This window comes from Cariama cristata, unplaced genomic scaffold (assembly GCF_000690535.1).
Source record: "Cariama cristata isolate BGI_N322 unplaced genomic scaffold, ASM69053v1 scaffold4379, whole genome shotgun sequence".
Taxonomy (NCBI): domain Eukaryota; kingdom Metazoa; phylum Chordata; class Aves; order Cariamiformes; family Cariamidae; genus Cariama; species Cariama cristata.
This window is the reverse complement of record NW_009633880.1, coordinates 24,248-33,733: the sequence shown is the minus strand read 5'-3', so window position 1 is coordinate 33,733 and position 9,486 is coordinate 24,248. Positions and strand designations below refer to the sequence as shown.

General features: G+C 36.8%; 1 protein-coding gene across 1 annotated transcript in view; it reads left to right on the top strand.

Annotated features, from left to right (window-relative positions):
• Positions 1-9,486, top strand: part of ATP11B (ATPase, class VI, type 11B) — a gene marked incomplete at its 3' end in the record, with an annotated part of 38,529 nt that overhangs the window by 6,533 nt on the left and 22,510 nt on the right. The window contains exons 4-8 of the mRNA XM_009706921.1: positions 4,055-4,162; positions 4,332-4,460; positions 4,585-4,688; positions 5,972-6,019; positions 8,865-8,929. Coding sequence (XP_009705223.1) covers positions 4,055-4,162; positions 4,332-4,460; positions 4,585-4,688; positions 5,972-6,019; positions 8,865-8,929 — 454 coding nt within the window. The remainder of the gene's footprint in view (positions 1-4,054; positions 4,163-4,331; positions 4,461-4,584; positions 4,689-5,971; positions 6,020-8,864; positions 8,930-9,486) is intronic.

Sequence of the window (9,486 nt, the reverse complement as noted above, 5' to 3'; positions counted from 1 at the left end):
TCAGGCACTTTGTCAAACTGCCACGACTTCTCAAATATGGTGGATAGTGGCTTAGCCCCTTCGTCCACCAGCTTCCTCAGGACCCGTGGATGCACCTCATCAAGTCTTATGGACTTGTGCACCTTCAGGTTCCATAGGTGGTCTCAAACCTGATCTTCTCCTACGGTGGGCAGTTCTTCCAGTCACTGCCTTTGCCTTCTGCAACTTGGGCGGTGTGGCTGGAGCACTTGCTGGTGAAGAATGAGGCAAAAAAGTCGTTAAGTACCTCAGCCTTCTCCATGTCCCGGGTAACCAGGTCTCCCATTTCCTTCCAGTAAATGGCCTACATTTTCCCTAGTCTTCCTTTTATCACTGACATACCTATAGAAGCTTTTCTCATTGCCCTGGATGTCCCTGGCCAGATTTAATTATGTCAGGGCTTTAGCTTTCCTAAGCTGATCCCTGGCTGCTCAGACAATTTCTCTGAATTCCTTTCGGGCTACCTGTCCTTGCTTCCACCCTCTGTAGGCTATATAGAAGCCATAATCTCTTCTGCAAGGAGGTAATTTTCAGGAACTGTCCCCTTCAAAGGGTTTGACAGTGCTGTCAAGGGAAAAGATGCAGTCATAGCAACTGAAAAATAAGCAGGAGGCTGTTATGGAGCTACAACTGGAATTTTAATTTGCCTTCTATGTCACTAAGACCCAAAGCTGCCCTGAAATAGTGCGAAAGTAAAAATAGCTCCAGCTTTCAAGTGGATATAAAAATGGTGTTTGGGGCAGAGGGGATCTTAATGCTGGAGTAATATTTGAACTAACATTTCATCTTGTTGCTGTGCAATTTGTATATGTAGAGTGCCCTAATCCTGTTCAATTGCAGTTGTTATAAACACCCCCAAAAAATGACATGTTCAAGAGCTATAGTCGTAAGTAGGCGATGGAAAATATCCCTTAAAGCTGTGTGAACTGAAGGAGATTGTGCAACTTAGTTATAAAAACTAGACTTTTTTTGTTCCCAGAAAGAAGTTGGATTTGTAGGTCTAAAATAGTCCAAAATAATCTATTACCACCTTGTTTCTAGATGTCCAATCTTATATTGGGAAATTTAAGTATCTTACCATCAATTGCAAAGACTAGAGACTCTGGTACTCCTTCTAGAAGTTTCAAATCATTCATGACTTCCAAGCATCAAAAGTTTTTCTGATTGTCTCTATCTCTGCAATGACTGTTGGAACCGCCTAAACTGATCTAATGGAGTCTTGTGTTTATCCTGCCTGCTGCAAAGCAGGCAAACAGTAGTCACAAGCTGTTACCTTGGAAAGACAATTCAGTGTGCTATTTCCAACAGTCTGCCCTTGGACAAGGAAGAAAGATAAATATTCTGTTGGAATGCAGAGGTGGATGTGTGGTCTCAAAACCAACTCCCATTTTCTCCCAACCCAGAAGCGGAATAGGAAACAGATTTTAGGGGAAGAAACTCCTTTTGAAAGCTGTGGGGCACTGGTTCTGTACAAAGTTACATCAGGTTAAATGTTAAACTATAGCTTGGTAGTCTCTCAAAAGTTGAAGGGGAAAAATAAAAGCATTAACCATATACGGGTTTGAGAAACTTACCAAGTGGAGAAGCTCTCCCCTGCTTGCAGAAGGCTAGTTAAAGTGGCACCTCTAGCAAACCTGGAAACACAGCCTTATTTTGATCTCAGCCAAGGAGGCAGAACTTTTTCTTCTTAAAAGTGTAATTGCACCTAGGTCAGAAGAAGGACATACAGGACTGCAAAGTGGTGCAACTCATGCTGTGTCATTTCGTCTGTCTTGTTAGCCAGAGCACTTTCCTCCGTATGGCTGTGAAGATGCGTATGCAGTCCTCAGAGGAGTCCAAAATTAGAAAATAAATAAAAATAAAACAAAAATTGAAGTTGAAAAAACTCAAAACAAAATACAACAAAATAAAGATATTTCCTAAAGAACTTTAGGGAACTTAGGCCATTTCAATAAGTTCATAGCTATTTAGCAAACAAGCTGATTGGACACAGATGTTTACATGACTGTCAGGTAAATTAGAAAACTACTTTGTAGGTTTTGATTAAATATATACCTTAATGGAGAATGAAAAACATGGTAATGTAATATGCAGGCCTGTTTTAATTTTGTCCTTTTCTCAAGTGCATTGATGCAGTTATTTAAGCAGGACTTAAGAAAATAATTTGGTTGAGGGATTTTAATCTTTAGTTTCTGTTCATGCAATTAAGCAACATTCCCTGTTGCATCTTTCTTTTTAACAATATTTTTGCAATATTTGCAAGTAAGGATAAGGAAAGCTCTCAAAAAAGCCGCAGTAGGTAAATTTTGGGGGAATTTAAACTGACCACAATAAGTTGGCTCTTAAGAGCTCCCTGGAGTGAGGTGTTACCCTTGTGTTGTAGGCAATAGGTGTCAGATGGAGAAAGCGCTGAAATCTGTACTTTCTAAAGAAGGTAAATTTCAGTTCTTTGCCAAATGCCCATATTGCTCAGCTGTTCAGATTTATGAAACAAATGCCCCAAGGTTACTGGATGTTAGTTAAATCCTTGTTTTCTTCTGTCAGTCACCTTTAACAAGGAGCTGTAGGTACTGTCTCTTGATGCTTTTTCATGCTTATTAGAAAGGACTCTTAAAGACCCTTACTTAAGGGTTTTAGGATTCTGATTTCCCAGTATCTCTCTGTGTGGCTACTATTACTACACACTTATTATTTATTTTTAAGTAGTTGGCATAGAAAGCTTCCCTCTTTTTCTTTCTTTTTTTTTTTTTTAAACCTAGGTAGTGCAGTTGTGCCGTCCTTGCTCATTTGTGCTTGTAAGAGTGACGATGCATGAAGGTAGAACTGCAAAACTATACTTTTAACATGCTAAATTCATCATACAACTTTCCTCCAAACTCCAGTCAACCGCAGAATCGTCCAAGCTGCATCTGCATTAGTACTCTTTGTATTATGACATTCATATATAATGTTTGTAGTGTACAAGGATGAGTTGGGATTATGCCTACTGTTTCAGAGGACCCCGTCTTCTGTCTGCAAACTTTCAAGGAAGCGATTTTAAATCTTTCACATTTTTTATACCTACAGAAAAGCATTTTAGGAAGTCTCTTTCTTATTGCGAATCGGTTGTAGGAGTCTTGCTGGGATGCAGGAGGCAGTTGAACTTCTGCATAGACTGATCCATTTCTTGTGGTTGCTCATGGGACTTTCTAAACAGTGCCTAGGCTTTGGGATCAGAAATCATGCTATTGACAATCATACTATTGGATTAAATAAGCAAGATATTAATACCTGAGGAAAATATGAGGGGAATAATATACCTGGATTCATTCTCATGAGTATTTGCACATGTGTGTGCATGGGATAAAGGGTGCTAAAAGAGGTGCTGAATATGGGGTAAAGGAAGACTGCTTAATTTATCTATTAAACTCAGTTGCTGTGAACTGTTGCACTAGGACTCTCACAGAACTAAAACTATCTCAGTCATCTTTTCTTGCTATACAGAGCTGATATGTGAACAGCATGTCATATGAAATTAAGAAATCTTCAGATTTCCTGCATAGGCTGTGGCAGGAACTAGAAGTGCGATACGGTATGACATGAGGAAGTAATTTTAGTCTGTAACTTCTCTTAAAAAAAAAAAACAACAACAACAAAAAAACCCCAAACCAAAACAAGTAAAAGCACATAAGAGAGACTGGGAGTGATTGTTGCCAGTTTTGTGGTATGTTAATCCATATAGATAAAAGATTGAATGAGGGCTAGTTCATCTTGTCTGCAGAAAATACCACTGCCTGTGTGTTTTAGCAGAACATGGGACTGTTTAGTTTCTGCACCACTTTTGCTACTTGATTTGCCTTTACCTATTTGTGTAAAGTGAGTAAAATTTAAGAGGTTTCCCAGGTTCTTGAGCAACAACTGTAGTAGAAACTGAAGAGAAGTTAGTAACTGTATTCAGGCTATGCAGCAAGTAATTTGAAGTAAGTTTACTTAGAAGATATTTCTTATGCTTATAGGTTTCTTGCTTAAAAAGTAGATTTGTATGTGTTTTCCACAGGGTTATGAAGACTGGCTACGACATAAAGCAGACAATGAAGTAAATGGTGCTCCAGTTTATGTTGTTCGAAGTGGTGGCCTTGTAAAAACCAGATCTAAAAACATTCGGGTATGTGCCTAAGGACAAATTGAAAATTGTTTCTATTGCACAGCTAAAGCTCTTGTTTCGTTACGAATCATTGTGGCCTGTTTCATGATGATTTGTTAACAATGCTGAAATTAATTATTCTCTTTTAAAACTCTATTTGTACATTTTTCATTTATGTTCTCCCCATTAGGTGGGGGACATTGTCAGAGTAGCCAAAGATGAGACTTTTCCTGTTGATCTGGTGCTTCTGTCATCTGATCGAGTCGACGGTTCATGCCATGTTACTACCGCAAGTTTGGATGGAGAGACCAATCTTAAGGTCTGGGCTACTGTTACGAAATAGAATGTACTTAATTTGCAATGCTATTTTTATTTCAGCTCATTGGAATACACCCCCTGCCCAATAGTCCTGTATCATTAACTTCATGGACACTGTTTTACAGACACATGTTGCAGTCCCAGAAACAGCAGTGTTACAGTCCGTTACCAACCTGGACAAACTTGTAGCTGTTATAGAATGTCAGCAGCCAGAAGCAGATCTATACAGGTATCACTTGATTAGTAAATATTTTGAAATTAAATAAAAATGAAGTGTTTAATATTAGGAATGTTACGGGTCTTGCTGGGATTAAAATAGCTTCAGACACCTGCTTAAATTTTAGGTTTTAATAATTAGCATAAGTGTTTATACATATGTACTTAGTGAAAGTTGCAAGTGACAAGTTAAATTTGAGTATTTCAGCAGTAAATCAGAAATTACAGGATCATATTTACCTTTTATATTTTAATCGTGAAACGTACGTACATTTCTATTCTAACCAGTAAACTTGTTTCCAGATTTTAAAAATTAAATGGCGTGTGAGTCTAAGCAGGTTGGAGAAAGAGTTGTGTAGAGTTCTGCCAAGAGATTTCGGTACTATATCATTTTTTTTTTAAATAGAATTAACTCAAACCATAGCAAATTGTTGTAAGCTTATATTAATTCTGAGGATATGTGTTGGTCATGTTTATTTTGCTCGAGAAGATTTGAATGCCATTCTTCAGCAGCAAAAATTTAGATTAGAAACAGTTGTATCTCAGTGTGCTTCATTTCAGCTTTTAACATCAGTAAGCAAGGCCCTAGACTCTGTAAAAGCACATCATAGGTAACAAAAGTTATATTCCCATTGAAGTTTCTCCTGAATCGTGTAATGGAAAATGATGGTAACTATCAGGTGTTAGTTTTCAAAATCTAAGTGTATCACTGCAGCTATTCTAAAGGAATCTTTGGGATCTTTGGAAATACTGAATTCTTGAAAACTAAGATACTTAGTTTGAACAGCTGTTCAAATATTTGATCTTTAGTTCAGTTTGTAGAGAGCATCACATTAAGGTACAATTACTATGGAAGTTTATGTCCCTGTTTGTAGCTGGGTTCATGCTAAATGTGCAAGTGTCAAATTTTAAAAGCAGAGTAGATTGGCTTTATTAGAAGAAAAATTACTATTTCTGATGGGTAATATGCAAATTTGTTGAGGACTTATTTCTTACTGAAACATTAAGAAGTCACAATCTGTTTTAACTGAGTAAGAAATATAATCTTTTGTGGTTTTATTAATGAAACCTAATAGACTTTCTCAAATTACTGTTCTTTTGAAGGATAAATGTTTCTGTTGTTAAATATCTCTCATAAAATTGTCAGTGTTGCCATATTGTTTTAGTTTAATAGTTAATAAAAGTTGATTATTTTGTACTCATGAACCATTAATCACTGTTTTGTAAATATAGAGGAGTTTTTTACTTTTTTAAGTCTTTATGTAGATCTTTCTAACGCATGGCCATCTTTCATAGATTTGTTGGGAGAATAACTATAAGTCAACAAGCTGAAGAAATCGTACGGTAAGTAAAATTTTGTAAGAGTAATGTTTAGAACTGATGGAGATGGTTAAAATATTGACCGTCACAAAAAAGAGTTACTGTTGAAGAAAGTTCATTAATACCCAGTTTTTCAGATTCAAAAGGACAGTTCTGGAAAGCTTGGCTGTTCTGAAGGGGGTAATTTTTAGGCGCTGGTAATCAGCTAGTAACTTTGTTGCTATTTGTTATTTAAAACGTTTATTGATCTTAAACATTTTTCCAGTGGTATGTGCAGACTGCAACAGATTCCCTGTTACCTCTTTATCAGAGGCACTGAGCAGATCTTTTTGCTGTTGAAATTCCTAGAAATTATTGGTCTGTTTTAAGAAAGCCTCTGCTACAAATTTGTAGCTTTTAGTATGTATATCAAACTGCTGTACTACCTGGATTGTAAAGATAAGTGCTTACATCTGTAATAGTCAACACATAATTGTGTGCACATAAAGCTATGTGCGTGTAATCACGTACTCACAATGTTTCCCTGTGCAGTCACAGCAAGTAGCATACACCTAAACACAGGAGAAACTACAGAAATACAGATGTGAAGCCACTTACAGATCTACACATGGGCTTCCTCAAAAGGTTGCTAATTGTGGTGGGTTAGCCCCAGCTAGCAGCCAAGCGTCCACACAGCTGCTCATTCACTTCCTCCCAGCACAGCAGGATAGGTGAGAAAATAGGAAGAACGGGAGTGAGAAAGGAAATGGTCTGAAATAAAGACAGAGAAATGACTCACAAGAAGTACCCAGATTTTCATGAATATTTAGCATGCAAGTTATTTAATTATTTTCTCTTCAGAGTTGTTGATAATCAAGCTTTCAAAAAACTTGGTCACCTCTTCTCAAAATGGGAAGTGCTGTGTTATGATATATAAATGTGTCACAGAAACAAGTAACTGTTATGATTCTTTCACTCTTCTAATGTCCAAGATGTTATCCTTTACACAGTTTTTTAGTGAAATTTCTACCTGAATCAAGCATTAAAGCAGTATTATTTTCCATGTAATGTGTGGCTTTAGTCTGAAGAACTGAAAGTCTTTCACTCTGAGCATCTGCTATGAAGCTGGCAAGCATCTATCAATTTTAGATAAGAGCAACGTGGAGTTCAGAGTAAATCACTGGTTTGTCAATGGTTTTGAAATACAGGAATGTAGAAGGCAGATCACTTGACCGCAAGTCCAGTGCCTTAGCCACCCCCACACCCCCCCTAAAATGCCACTCAGCTGTTTTCTAAGGTCACTTTATGTGCTACTTCACTTAGAGCTTTTCAGAATTCATTACTGCCAAGCTTGACAGGTTCAGCTTTAGGATAATCTATCAAAATAATTTAGTTTACAACGTATAGCAGAGCCAGTTTAAAGGGAGTGTGAAAAATAATTGCAAGTTCTGACTACTAGTGGAGGTGTATCTTCTGTCAAAGGTAAACTTGTCTAGTCTGTGTTACACTGATTGAGGTTTTGTATTTTGGGTTTATCAGATTGGTTTTACAAACTGCAAAAACCACTTGGATCCAGAAATACCTATTACGCTTCTTATCAGAAAAGGTTAAATACTTGAGCATTTAGTCCCTTTTAGTTCAATTTTTCAGTTAACGTTTGAGTCTAGCCTAAAATAGTAACATATGTATGTGTAATTTAAGGAACATATCCTAATCTGTATAATTGGTGCACGCAGTATTTGTGATAGTAACTGTCACGTTTCCAGTAACATTAAAGTTAAATGTTTAAGTGTGGGAGGTGGGGTGTGGGTTTGGGTTTGGGTTTTTTATTGTTGTTTTGGTTTGGGGTTTTTGTTTGTTTTTGGTTGGGTTTTTTTTGTTTTGGGTTTTGGGTTTTTTTTGGTAACTCCAGGTTATGCTTTCAAAGGAATTTCAAGTATAAGTGCTTTGTTTATATAATAGTGATCATGGACTGCTTGTGGTACAGCTAATGGAAAAGTAAGACAAACCCAAGAGCTTGTATGCTGTAGCACTTAGTATATGATCTTTAATTCTTTTGCTTATACCTGGCATGTCAACCTGGTCACTGCAGTTGTTCAATTTCTGCTTTCATTTGAAACACTTGCAAAAATACCAAATGCACGGGTTTTTTTTAAATTTGAAACCAACTCTGCTGGCAGTTTCTAAAGATGATACAGCCGCTGGAGTAGAACATACAGTTATAGCCTTATATAAACCTTGATTCTAACTGGACCTTTATGTTCTCAGTACTCTTTAGTTAATTTAGCCAATGAAATTATTGTATTATTGTGGTGTGATAGATGTGAAGAAAAAACATTTATGAAATTCTACTCTTGTGTTAGGAAGCAGAACTTGCACTGGTTGTGGTGGTGGTGTGTCCATCTAGTTGGTTGTCTTTGTTTCTCTGGCATGAATAGCTTTTGAACTTACTAGGTAATTTCAGTCTGACAGAGGGGTAGATGTAAGATAGGTAAAATAGCCAAACCTAAAATAGCACTCCTATTGCACTGTGACCTGAACAGGTTTTTCGCCTGCTGACTTCTCAAGTAATTTGCAGGTGTCTCTGAACCAACCGTTTGGTATATTTAGCTCAATCACTAATTATGGGATATTGAACAGTGATGGGAGAGTATGGCAGTGACTGAAGGAGACATGAAAGGAAACTGAGCTCTGTGGAGATGTGTGGGAGTGATGTGGTAAAAAGGGTAAGAGAATTGAAAATGGACCTAAAGGAGGGTGAGGGTGGAGCTGTTGTGGTGGGAATTCATGGGGGATATTATACAACTTTGCATAGGAAACTGGATTTCACTAGTCCTACAGAATACAGAATGACTGATTTTTAAATGCTGATATGTCTGTTTCTTTTCAGACCTCTTGGGCCTGAAAGTCTCTTACTTCGTGGAGCAAGATTAAAAAACACTAAAGAAATATTTGGTTTGTAGACATCTAAATATTTAAAGAGTATTCTCTTCTTAAAACATGTTGATGAACTGTGGTTTAATTCTACTTGCACTGAAGAAATTGTAATAATCTTGCTGACTGTTACCTGAGGGGATGTGATTATAGATGAAAGTAATGATATTATGCTGAAGAATATTTGAGGTTGTGAAGTTCCAGCTCTGCTCTGTGAAAATATTTAAAGTGGTTTGATAAAGGAATAACTTAACTTCAATGGATAAATGACTGTTTTTACTGTTACCCATTGTTCAAGACTTTCTCCTGAGATGTACCATTCTAATTTCCATAAAATACATATTGAAGAGCAGTACAGTCATAATAATGAACAGCATTTTAGTAGGTGTTAAAATTACTTCAATAGTACTGTTTTGCTATAGCAGAATATTGAAAATACTTACGAAATACTGTCTCACCATTGTACTGAAGTAAACACAAAAGTAATATCACCTCTTGATTTTTATCTGATGCCTCTTAAAATGAAAAAATCTGCCATTTGTATGTATGCAGAAAATAAAGTATAACTCTCTTTTTCT